The 13457-nt window shown below is 42.9% G+C and overlaps 1 protein-coding gene across 1 annotated transcript; it reads right to left on the bottom strand.

Moving 5' to 3' along the window:
- Positions 1–210: 210 nt before the first annotated feature.
- Positions 211–5477, bottom strand: LOC311502499 (dual specificity protein kinase CLK4-like; the record flags this gene model as incomplete). Its single annotated transcript, XM_084564747.1, has 12 exons — positions 5134–5477; positions 4951–5033; positions 4142–4307; positions 3218–3284; positions 2999–3112; positions 2723–2889; positions 2381–2475; positions 2154–2283; positions 1934–2016; positions 1763–1842; positions 448–538; positions 211–363 (listed from the first exon to the last, which is right to left on the bottom strand). Exons 1-12 carry the CDS (start codon positions 5168–5170, stop codon positions 211–213), a joined length of 1266 nt encoding a protein of 421 aa, XP_084420873.1. The 5' UTR covers positions 5171–5477.
- Between the last annotated feature and the right edge of the window lie 7980 nt (positions 5478–13457).

Genomic DNA, 13457 nt, shown 5'->3' with positions numbered 1-13457 from the left:
CAGCACCCAAACTCGCTAATTATTAAGCATTAATACTTCAACTACTAGCTTATTCATGTTCTTTCAGCCTCAAGGACAACTCAGCACATTGCCACTACTGTAGTTTTAGGTTTATCAGCCCTTGGGGGCCCCCTACTGGTCTGGGGCCTGCCTTGCATGTTCACAAGCTGCATGTGTGTGTGTGTGTGTGTGGGTAGTGTGTGTAGTGTGCTAGCTGCGCTGCTTCTGCGCCCTCATCGGGTTGAAGAACGGATGCCACAGCGCCTCCTCCAGGCTGACCCGCCTGCAGACGTCGTACTCCAGCATGAGGCCGAGCAGGTCGAACAGCTGATTCTCCTCCTCGCTCTTCCTCTGCATGTACTGCTGTGGAGACAGAATGTTTACTCTGATGTCCGTCCTGCTGCTGCTGCCACGTTTACCTGACGAGCTGATGTGATAGCTGGGTACCTTGAGAGGCCGGCAGTGTTTCCTGACGTAGTCGTCGGAGGAGCTCCGGTCGTCCCAGTTCAGACACTCGTTGTGCACATAGTGCTGCTTCCTGCACACAGCACGTACACATGGTTTATGGCTTAGCTGCAGAAACACCCACTCGCTTACCCCACTGGTCTATTATGTGAAGTCACACCTGCAGCAGTGTGGAGCTCTTTAAGAAGAGAGCATAAATAGGAAACCTGTGGTGCTTATTGCTTTTCAGTCAGGAGCAGGGAGCAGCTGTCACCATGGAGACTGGTGGGCGCAGTGCTCACCCCTGCCGTTTAAATGTTTCCCTGGGGACGTACGATGCTGACATTTCACATCGACAATTTAAAATGTGCGTATGACTTTTTGGTGTCTGTGCAAAAATAAGTTGTGTGTCATCCACCGATTTTTATGAGCATTTTCAAGCAAAAACAACAACATGTACATGTGAGAGACATAAAAGGGAAAGTTGGTGATAAAAAGGGAAACATGATGCACGTATTGAAGTGAAGAAATTAGATTTCTGTATATAAAGGAAGGAGTCCTGAAATTGAAAACATGAAATAAACCCACACCATGTTGCCTTGACATTTTCTTTTCTTGGAGAAGAAAATGGAGCCTATCCCAGCTGCCACTGGGGCGAGAGGTGGGGTCCACCATGGACAGGTCTCCAGTCTATCACAGGGCTAACACAGAGAGACACACACACCTACGGCCAATTTAGAATCACCAATGAACCTAACCAGCATGTCTTTGGACGGTGGGAGGAAGCTGGAGAACCTGGAGAGAACCCACGCAGACACAGGGAGAACATGCAAACTACACACAGAAAGGAACCAGTCAGCCCATGGATTAGAACCTGGAACCTTCCCCTTAGACCCCTTAGTGTCGAGGTGCTGAGGATGGAGTCCAGTTCCAGCGCACAGAGCAGGATTTAGAAACCTGACCTTAGAGACCCTGAGGTCGACAGAGATCACATTCTAACCGGCCGGGATGAACTTGGAGATTTAAGGAGGACGGGGAAAGCAGATACTACCATGCTAGGCCTTTGGTCACCTTGACCCTAACCTCAAAGAAGCAGATTTGTTCCAAGATCATAAAAGCTAATGCTCAAAGTTCAAAGTAGTATTTTACTTTTGTCTTGTTTGCTTCGAGCCTAAATCAGTCGTCTGTGCAGGAAAGGTTTGGTTTTCAAATGTTGTGCATAACGAATGACCCCGCAACATAACACAGTGGAGTAGACTGATCCGTCAAACTTAATTACATGTATAGAACGTATTCCACGTGATCAAAACCCAGATACCTGGTCTGTTTCAGCAGATGCGGCGGAATGGGTCCCAGAATTTTCTCCATCATTGCCAGATGTTCTTTACTGTCGTGGGTCTGAAACACAGACAGGTGCATAATTTGCAACTTGTTTCTGTGTGTGCGTGTATATATATGTGTGTGTGTGTGTGTGTGTGTGTGTTTGTACCTGGAAGAGTGTACGTCCCAGGTAAAACTCCATGAGGACGCAGCCCAGACTCCAAACGTCACACGACTGGTTCCAGCCCAGATCTGAGAAGGAGCACATACAGTTGAAGATGAAACGGTTGATTGACCTGCAGCAGGGATGGTGTGTGTGTGTGTGTGTGTGTGTGTGTATGTGGGTGCGGGTGCGGGTGCGGGTGTGTGTGTGTGGATAGTGTACGTACCCAGTATGACCTCCGGAGCTCTGTAGTGGCGAGTTGACACCAGAGATTCGTGGTGCTCGTGGTCGAATGTGGCGGTGCCAAAGTCCACCACCTTCACATCCAGACTCCTCGGCTTCCTCTCCTCACACTTCTGACACACAAACATACACAAGCATACACGTTGTTAAACACCCAACTCCTCTTGGCGAACTCTGAAATAACAACATGATGCGTTTTATATCCTCTACCCTCTTGTCGTTATAGTCGAGGTCGAAGTCAGAGCAGACGAACAAGATGTTCTCTGGCTTCAGGTCGGTGTGGGTCAGCTTGTTACGATGCAGGACTGTAAAACACACAAAAACACACACTGTGACCGTGTGTCGGTCCAGCACAACACAAAATGAGCATAGCAACACGTAGTTTGTTGTGTTAAGATAAGATACAGCAATAAGATCAGCCACAGCATTAAAACTGCACTCGAGACGCTTCAGTTCTAAGATCGCCAACAACACTAATTTACAATAATGGGCAGCCTGAGGGGTCAGAGGTCACATATTTCTTGGAAACACACACACACACACTCGACTCACAGCTGACCGCCCTGAAGATCTGGAAGGCCATGTGCCTGATCTGCTCCACGCTGAACGGCAGGAACTTGTTCTGGCGCAGGAACTCGTAGGTGCTGAGGCCGAGCAGCTCGAACACGATGCAGATGTGGCCCTCGTGCTCGAACCAGTCCTGCATCCGCACACAGGCGCTGGCAGGAGAGAGAGAGAGAGAGCGAGACGTCAAATGAGCACGGGGCCCAACACTTGACCCTCTGAGGAGATAAAACGAGACACGGCTGAGAGTCTTTAATAGCTCACAACATATTGTCGTCGTCCAGGCTGTTTATCTCCTCCAGCACTGCAATCTCAGACTTGGCCACTTCACGGAAACAGTCAATGTTCCTCACGATCTTCACGGCTACGCGCTCGTCTCTGTCGAACAGACACACACAGAAAACGTTAAAGATTTACACAAAGCTTCTGGATGTTGTGCTGGAAATGAAACTGATTAAAGGACGGACGAGCATGCATGCTCACTTGTCTCTGTCAATACACTCCACCACTTTTCCAAAGGCCCCTTCTCCCAGTGTGGACACCACTTCATCTGAGGAGAAAGGACAGATGTGGAGATGTTTATTTCAGTCAGATGTTGCAGCAGCAGCAGCAGCAGCAGCAGAGTCTTAGAAAGCTTGTGCAAAAACATAAAGGACGTCACAAACGAGAAGGTGGCTTTTACCGGTGACAGAGAAGCTTCAGCCGCTTTTAAAAAAAAGACTATGATCAGTACATTTCTTTCATTTTACTGTTTATCTGCAGACGACTCAAGATGCTTCTTTCAGCTTGTTTTCTGTTTCTCAGAAAGCGACTCTATTTGCACCTTAACTGCTCAAAAACTGTGCACCATGTGTGTGGACGGTGCGTTCACTTTTGTTGTGTTTAAGTCGGTTTTGCTGTTTCCTGCAATGTCTGCCCACATGCATTTCACTCTTGACTCTCAGAAATCTGATTAGGCTCAAGTGAAAATGTAATTCTTCTGTTGGTGTCTCTCTCCGATCAACAGAGTTCAAAGGTCGCTCAGTTTGGCTTTACAGATGGAATTTGGAAATGTCTTAGCCGGAGGTTGCAAGTAGCACATTTTATTATCTGCAAAAATACAATAACATCTTTCTAGTTTGTGCTGGATGAAGTTCCTTACATACATACAATGCACAAAAACTCTACCTAGGCCCGTGTTCACGCCACCAGCAACCTCACTGGAGCTCATCAATAACCGATTAACGTGCGACAAGCTGCCTATATCGACCTCCATCCGGCTTCTCTGTGCCAAGAAAAGCCTCCGAGACGAACAACAGAAGACTATTTCTGTAGCTGTCGGTGGCGTTAAGCCTTTAGAAACTCAACGCATCAAAGCCACGACAAGGACAGAAAAGACACCAGAGACAGAGGGTCGGCGTTGAGTACATCGTTCTTTCATCACCAGGCCGACGTGATAGAGCAGGTGGCCTTCTTCATCGTCCTCGCAGCCATCTCCCTCCGGACTCCTCTTTACTCCGTCATCTTCAGCGGCAGCACTGACAGCGCTGTCACCGAGAGGAGCGGATTCAGGCCCCAGCGAGGCGTCATCGGCCTGCGATGAGTGTTGGACAAATGGAAGACGGGGAGACAAAGGTCAAACGAGACGATGTGGAGAAGACGGTGCAAGAAGAGACAGACAAGAATCTGTTTCTATGTCCTCCTGACTACCAGTAGTTTAAATTTGTCCTCTGTGGAGGACATTTGTAAACCTGAATATATCCCACCCACTACATACAACTGAATTAACTCCTTTTGCTGTCCACAGAAGACATTTAGGGGTTTTCAATGATACCACATGTGAAGGGGATAAAAAAAAATAATTTCTCATATGAGAATATGAGAAGGAGTTCTGGCGAATCAGAACAAATTAAAAGTTAATTACCAGAGGTCTTAGAAATGTTTCAAGCAACAGTGACACGAGTTCAAACTGAACTAAAAATATATTTTATGTATAGATCGTGTTTTATTGAGAAAACTGATAGCGGATGGTGGTTTGGTAATCGTGTTACATTGGACGCTGCTGCTGCTGTATTATGTAATACCCCGAGGTGTAAATAAGCAACAAACTCTGACTGAAATAGCTCGAAACACTACATGAACGCAGAAGAGTTAATAATTATTTCAAGTAGCAGTGAAGAACGACTCTCTCAGAGAACAGAGGAGGATTCAGACTAACAGGAAGGAGAGTGTCCTACCGAGTCATAAATTTCTGCTGTGCTCTGGTTGCAGCTTCCAGTCTTTGTATCGGCGCTCAGGTCGGCTTTCAGATCATCAGCGTCTACCAGAGCAGAGAACCACACAGATTTCCTGGATTCAAAAGCAGTAAAGAAAGATGAACAACCACCACCACAATGAAAAGATTTAAATGAAGAAGTTACCTCTCCAGGTTTCACAGTCCTCGTCATTCCTGCCCATATCTCAGGAGATCTGGTGATAACTGGGAGATAGAGAGATGGAGAAACAACCAAACATGTCAGATGCTGCACATATGTATAAAATTAGAAAAAAAGTCAAGGAAATATCACAATAAACTGCTTTACCCTCTGCAAGTTGTTTCGTTTATCTTGCACAGAATAGTATTTGTCTCTATAAATGTAGTTAAATAAATTGTATACTGTCAGACATTTAAGGTCGTGCATGAGGCTAAAACGTGTTTTTGTTTATGATGTTGGTGCATCAGAATTTTGTCTTCAAGTCCATAAATAGGAATCCAGTATCAATACCACTGATATAATGTGTGTAATATTAAAGGAAATGTTGTTATGCTAAGATAATATACTAATATAAGGATGTTTTGCACAAATGCAAACTGAAAATGAACATTTTAATAGACTTAGTACCTGTAGTAGTAAGTGTTTACATGTTAATAACAGCAGCAAACTGTGCAGAACTTTTATTTCTTCTGCATCACTTGGACATTTTGGTGTCAATGATAATAATAATACAAAAATAAACCTCTCTTTAACAGGAAAAATGTGATTTATTGATGTGTACTTACAGTAGAAATATTAGGTTAAACAGACAATATCTTTGTTAATTAAAAAATAAATGTTTCTTTTAATAATAAAAATGGAAAATAATAGTCCATTAAGTTCTTTCATCAAACTGGTCTGAACTCTGTCGCCACATCTAGTTAACCAGACTAAATATTTTGGCACAAATGAGGTGCTTCTAAAAGTTTATTAAGAGTTATAACTTACGAGAATTGTTGCTGCACCTGAATGAAGAACCTTGTTTCTCAGAGCAAAAAGCAAAAATCTCTGCCGGGTCTTCCTTTTATTTCTCTGCCTAACTTTGCAAAGACCGAAATATTAAATTAGAGCAAAACAGATTCCTCTGAAAAGTCACGTTTGCCTGCTGAGAGAGAGGCGCAGGAATCTTCTACTGCGTCTCCTTCCTTCACAGCTTGAGCTCTATACCTTTCCCCTCAAACCCCTGATACCCTCTTCTCTGTTTCCAAAGCTATACATAGCGTCACTTCGCACCAGCCCACAAACCTAGCGCCGCTGTTTCCAGGGCTTTCCCTTTATTTACGACTTGCTGTGAAGCATGCCAGCAGACCCCCCCATAGGGGTGAGGAGATAACGTGACGCTAAACTGGTTCCTGAGGGGAAATTAGGTTTGTGGAGCAGTCACGAGATATGGCCAAGTGAAAACAGAACAGCTAGTTAGAGATAGTTAGCTCAGAAAGTTAATTGTTTCATTTTCTCTGGATTTATTGATTTGAGGATGACGTATTCATCTGATTAGTAACATACGTACTTTAACAAAAACTGAAAAAAATAAAAAGAATTTAAAGAGGCTAAATCTAAAATAAAACAACCCAGGACCTTATTGACGTGTATTAACTGTAAAAATGTTTGGTTAACCTGACAATATCTTTTAAACATCTTTCTTAATTTTGGTTTGACGGTTAAAAAACAAACTTCCATGGCTGCTTTCAACAACAGCGTGGCCTCAAGCTCACAGTTTGTGGAGCCACATGCGGTGGCATGCAGATTCGTCGCATTCATTGCAGCACGAGCATGCACTTGTCAGTGCTCCTATCTGTATCTACACTGCCTGGCCAAAACAAAATGTCTCCACCTGGATTTAACTAATCAAACAGGTAGGAGCCTCCTATTGGATAATTACTGCATGGGTGATTATCTTTCAGCTGACAACAAGTTATTTAACCACAACTGATGCAATGAGTAGCTTCTCATTTCTTCAACAACCATGTCTAAAGACACATCCTGTGGTCGTGGAAAAGATGTTAGTCTGTTTGAGAAGGGTCAAATCATTGGCATGCATCAAGCAGAGAAAACATCTAAGGAGATTGTAGAAACTACTAAAACTGGGTTAAGAACTGTCCAATGCATTATTATAAACTGGAAGGATAGTGGAGAACCATCAGGGTAAGAAGAGAGGTAGATGAAGTGATGCACCCATCATGCCTAGTGTCTACTGTACAAGCCTGTGGGGGCAGTGCTATGATCTGGGGTTGCTGCAGTTGCTCAGGTCTAGGTTCAGCAACATTATGTGTCCAAAGAATGAGGTCAGCTGACTACCTGAATATACTGAATGACCAGGTTATTCCATCAATGGATCATATTCCAAGATGACAATGTCAGGATTCATGGGGCTCAGATCGTGAAAGAGTGGTTCAGGGAGCATGAGACATCATTTTCACACATGGATTGGCCACCACAGAGTCCAGACCTTAACCCCATTGAGAATCTTTGGGATGTGCTGGAGAAGGCTTTGTGCAGTGGTCAGACTCTCCCATCATCAATACAAGATCTTGGTGAAAAATAAATGCAACACTGGATGGAAATAAATCTGGTGATATTGCAGAAGCTTATAGAAACAATGACACAGTGAAAGCTAAAGGCGGTTCAACGAAATGCTAGAGTGTGTGACCTTATTTTTTTAGCCAGGCAGTGTATATGCAAGGAAATCCTCTCGCTGCCCCTCTTCCACAAATAGCAGTCATTCCTATCACCATCTCTCTATGCTGCATGCTGTTCCTTACTCATCTGTTCATCCCCTCCTCCTCCACTCCTCTATCTATCCGTGCTGTTGCTAAGCCTTTTCACCTTCGCAGCAGGAGTCAGCGTCACCTCCACTCGGCGGCTTTAAAATATTCACATTTGTTCACGGGTACATTTTCCATCCTGTATCTTTTACCGTGCTCCTATATATACTGAGGTATTTACATGTTTTGGTTGACCGGCACATGAGATTCCGGAGGGGTTTGCTTTTTATACTCAACAATGTGAAGGAGTGTTAGTTATTCCCTCCCAGGGTTCTCCTCTCCCTCTCGGAGAAATGGATCTGTCCCTCCACGCCGCCTGGCTCAGCTGTCTCTGACCGGCCATGAATCATCAGCGAGGAGGACGACTCTCTCCCGCTGACAACATGCAGGACCGTTGTCACTCACTTAAGACCCTTCCAACACTCACTACTCACCAGCCTCCGTCAGGAGGGCACAGGGTGTCACCCTGCTTGCAGCCTGATAGGCAGATACAAGGCGTTAATACAGCTGGAAAGAGGAGTCTAGGCCAACTGTAGTCAGCGAGGCTTTCAACACTGGGATAAGGACTCAAGTCTATGTTAGATAATAGACTTTTCTCAGTCAATCCTCTGAATGGTGTGCCTCAGGGAGCGGTTCTCGTCCCTTTTACTTTTAAATGACTTTGAAAGATTGCAGATTCTCGCCACATATCTTAACATCTAGGTTTACATCTCTATCAGTGAGCTTGAGGATTAGCTGTGTTAACGTGAGGTTGGGTCAGGTTAAAATGACAATTGTGAAATGTCGAAAAACAGAGCGGCATAACAACGGCATGTCAATGTTGCATTAACCCATCATTCCACCCCTGGTCAGCTCTCTGCAACCTACTACTTCTTGACTACCTCCTCACTTATTAATGACCAAGAAGAAGAAGAAGAAGAAGAAGAAAAAGAAGAAGAAGAAGCACACTTATATGTTGTTAATTTTAAATACTGTAAAGCTCAATTTAGACTCAAACAACTTTGGATATTTGAAAATGTTCTAAAACATTGTTTCAGGTTTATACTTTTTGACTATCTGAGCGGGCTAACCTACATCGACAGAGTTATACTTTTCCCTTAGGTCGTGGTAGAGACCAAATCCTGAGTTACAAGGGTGTAAACACTAGATTTATCTTTCCTAGGTAGACACACAAAATTATGTTAATTATTATTATTATTACAAAATGCTCAAAATTAATAATGCCACAGAGATACAAGTTTCCCCAAATGGTCAAAAAAGAAGTAAAGTAGACAAAGCAGGCTTATATACAGTTAATTTTACATATTGTATATTTACACTATAATAGAGGCCTCTAATATGTCTTAATGCATCCGTTCTACCTCTGAAACTAACATAAAATGGCTCATTTTCAGCACCATATTACATGTGGTGTTCCTCAGAGCTCAAGTCTAGGCCCACTGTTTTATTGACATTAATGCTTGTTTTGCAGCCTTTCACTTTAAGCAAAGACACGCCAAACCGATACCAAAGAACTGCCGGCAACAGAGGCCGACTGAGACGCCAACTCACATCTGATATTGACAACTCTCATGTGTCAATCAAACATTTGCATGATTGACCCGTCCTTTTCCCTGTAACCTTGATGCTGTTTTCACAGCATCAAGATGTTTCCTCAGACTTCTCTGTGACACGGTAAGGTAAAACATTATACTGAATGTCTTCTCTCACTGTCATCACCATCTGCAGCACTCACACCAGTCCCAAAAAGCTGTCAGTCCGTTCCTAAGACCGGGCAAAAGATCACTTCAAGCTCTTTTCTTCCACTGTTTGAAACGCAGCGGGATCAGTTTCAGTCTGGATGCTTGTCATAGGTGGCTAATAGCTTTTAATTTAAGGGGATTATTCACATGTTCATCTGATATGGCTGGAAATAACAACAGTCTGAGGTTGGAAAGCTGACCAGTCGCCACAGCTCTCAACAATGAGCACTATGCCGGCTAACCACAGTGCTGCTATAGAGCGCAACGTCTATTCATGTGGAATACTAAGGACACTGAAAGAGTAAAATTAATTTACTGCTGCATATGGCAAAGCATTGTAGACAAAGACCTAACCAGTCTTGAAAATTCATTAAGACTTAAACATAGCTTCTCTTTTTCTTTTTCTTTTTATTTTTTGTGAAGATGTTAGAACTTCAATTACCTACAAATTATAACCGTAAAAAAATTTTTTGAGGCCATTTGAGAATGCCTAATGCAGTGTCTTGAATTTTATCCTGAATCATTTGAGTCAGTCTGTTACAATGAAGAAGCTCCAACACCTTTAACAGACCTGTCGGGTTAATGTGCTGCAATAAATGAAAGTTAATTAAAAAAACAAAAACAAATACAGGTAGAAAAGTCAACTTTCTCTAATGATGTACGTTTTTTTAGTTTGGGTTTCACTGGAGTTACTTTAACATCTTTTGGAGGCCCGTGAAATAATTAGATTTGTTTATTTTGTGCTTTCTTTTTAGGTTAGTTTAAGCTTTGAAATGAGAGATTCTCATCCACACTTCAATTCAATGCTTTAGTGATTCTTTAGCTCACCTGTCTTTGCCGCTGACCTGAGGTGTGATGTCTTCTGCTTCTCCCTGCTGTTTGGACTCCTGCAGGTTTGTTTGAGTAACTTACCCTCCTCCGGCTTCCTCATACCAGGCGTAACACAAACACTTGCTGCCACGCCGCATATCTGCCAAACATGGAGAGGCAGAAACCGTGTCCGCGGTGCAATAAAACATTATGTCCTTCAGAAAACCAAGCCGTGGACATTCCTGTGTACTTCGAAGGCTGTAAAATCCTCAGCCAGCTGCAGTGAAAAGGGACACGGGGAGCTGCTCCTGCCTCGACCCCTTGGCCTGGCTCTGCATGGGGCTCTTCTTTCATTCTGCGGGAGAAAACACAGTATACTATGTCTGATCTGGAACTGTTAATGCAGGATGATGCGGGAGATACGTGATGTATGAGATGGAACCAAGCGAACAAAGTGTTGCACAAGACTTTGGTCCCCAATTAGAGATCATTACAAACTGCTGCTATTTCTAAAACATCAACACGGATTTCGGTTTGGATGACACCTGTAGAAAAAGGTCTTAGAAGTTCAATTTAGTCTCAAACTACTTCGGAGATTTGGAAATGTTCTACAACAGCGTTTCGGATTTCTACTTTTTAGCTAGCGGACACAATGGAGCATTTAGCAGCTACAGAGCCATATGTTTCTCTTGGGCTGTGGTAGAGACCAAAAAAGAGCAAAAAGGGCATAAACACAAGACTTACTCGATCAAAATTACTTTAATTCTGCTCCATAGCCACCAGATGTTAGCAGGTTTGGTCATACTATCAGCTTTAAATGTGCTAATGTTTCCGTTGTTACTGTTTTCAACTTTCTTCCAAATTCCCAACGTGGTCAAAAAGACAAAAAAAAGAAGAAGAAGAAGCAGGCCTATGTATGGTTCATTTTACATACGATATATTCACACTACAATTGCAGCCTCTAATACTGCCTAATGCTTCAGTCCTACCTCTGAAACCAGCACCACATTACACATGGTGTTCCTCAGAGCTCAAGTCTAGGCTCGCTGTTGTTTAAATAATTTGACTTGGATATAAAATTATCTTCCTCGTCATCTTTTTCCACTCCTCCTCTAAAGCTCATGCTGTTAATAAATGTTGCATAACGGACCACGCGGCAGCTTCCCTTTTTAAAAAGTCTAAAGGTCAAGATTTCACTATAAAACCTCCAAACAAACTATGTTTAGATTTACAGCCTGCAACAGAGAACTGCATGTACAACAACACTAGTAAAATTTATATTGACGTGCCAGGGCTGAATGAAATGCCGCAGCAGATGCAGCAGACCTTGCAGAACTTCACCTTTAAATATGTTGTGGTGTTTTCCTTTAGGTGCCAATATGGGTGGAGTGAAGTCAGTGCTGGTCTACGTCTGTCAGAAGTAGATTGAATCTTTAAAATGATTAAAATCTGCATGAAAACAAAAATGCATATGTGCGTTTACAACATTGGTAACGCTGTGAATATCTTATTACAAAGAAACACAGTTTTGTTCATTACACTTTTTAGGATTAAAAACAAAAGCTACAAAATGCAAATAATAATCAGCAAAGTTTAATGTTTGGAAGGCAAAGAAATGTGGTGATCTTTATATATATTTGTCATATAATTTATCCCAAAACAACAGTAAAACATCAGCTTTTAGTCTCACTTCTGCATCCGTTTTAAATGAGGTTATGAAGTTTGACAGCGTAACTTAAAATGAGATGAAGTGCTTAAGCATGTCATGATCTGTGCGATTCCACGGCCAGGTGTGTGAACGCAGGTTAGCAGGTTAGCTGCCGTGAAATGTGACAGATGCTGTGTTTACTGCCGCTTTGACGCAAATTCACCTCCAGCAACGTGCTTGAATTTCTTTCCTCAGCATAAAAAACAAAAATATCTTCACCTTTAACAAGAAGCATGGCTCAAATTCTCACTCAAGAACATGATCCCGTCGCGAGCACGAGTGGGCCTCCCCTCTGACAAAGTGATTACTTCCTCTCACTATCGACTCTGACATTATTTTGAGGTTTCTTATTTAAGTTACTCATATTTTGGTGTTTTATCTTTTTCTTCCCTCTCAGATATTTCATTGTTTCTTACTGGATCAAATCAAATTGTACTTTTTGAGTTTGATCACTTGGGGGTGCTGCTGTTGGATTTTGTGAAGACGATTCAGACCTCGAGTCGTTTTTCTTTTTTGTTAATTTTCCTTGACAGAGACAGACGGAGACCCCGGGCTCCTGCTCGGCAACGTTCTCCATGCACATGTGATTAATTACAGACATGCAGTCAGAGTGAGGAGGAGACGAGGTGACACATTTCATTTAGTGGAGAGCACACATTCACGCTCATTCACACGCAGCACTTTGTAATGAAGAGCGCGCTTGTCTGCTGCCAGTTGTATTGACAGATGTGAAAAGCTCTCAGCTGGGATTAGAAATCAGTCAATCAGACTCACAAACCTGTGGACTTACAGTACAGAGAGAACTTAGAAGGGCTTGGGAGTGTGTCGCGCTCAAAACCCCCTGATTTTTGTTTGATTAATAAAGACGTGTGGCCGTCTGGCAGAAACAAAGGTTCAGAACTTTTATGTAGATTGGTTATGTTTCACCTAGATCACCTTAGTATATATAGTCCTGTCTTTCTCCAGTCATTTGTCAAGTTGTCTTTTGAGTTTTCCAGTATGCACCGGTTGTGTTTTCCCAGTGTCCCCTCCTTGTCTTTTTGACTCCTTTTGTCTTTATGTAGGAATTTGGGTTTTCTTTTGGTTTATGTATTTTCTTGGTTGGATCACTTTGTTGCTTGGACATCACCCTGCATCAGGCTGTGCATCGCTTTTAGTGCTTGTAAGTTGGAATGTGGGTCCTACATCCTTTTGTGAAAACCTAAAACGTGACAGTCTGTTCGCTCAGTTGCATTATTTTCTTCTTTTTTGGGTAAAACAAGGTCATTCACCCTAAAATTTGGTGCCATGTTTCTTGAAAACGTCTCTCGCTTGTCTGCACCGGGACTTCAGATATTCCCAAACAACCACAGCGCAGGAAATGCTGCAAAACCCACAGGACGAGTATGGCAACCGATGTTCACATATGATGCAAGATGTTTGAAT

This window comes from Chelon labrosus (assembly GCF_963514085.1).
Source record: "Chelon labrosus genome assembly, chromosome: 17".
In the NCBI taxonomy this organism is placed as follows: Eukaryota; Metazoa; Chordata; class Actinopteri; order Mugiliformes; family Mugilidae; genus Chelon; species Chelon labrosus.
This window is presented reverse-complemented; position numbering and strand designations above follow the sequence as displayed.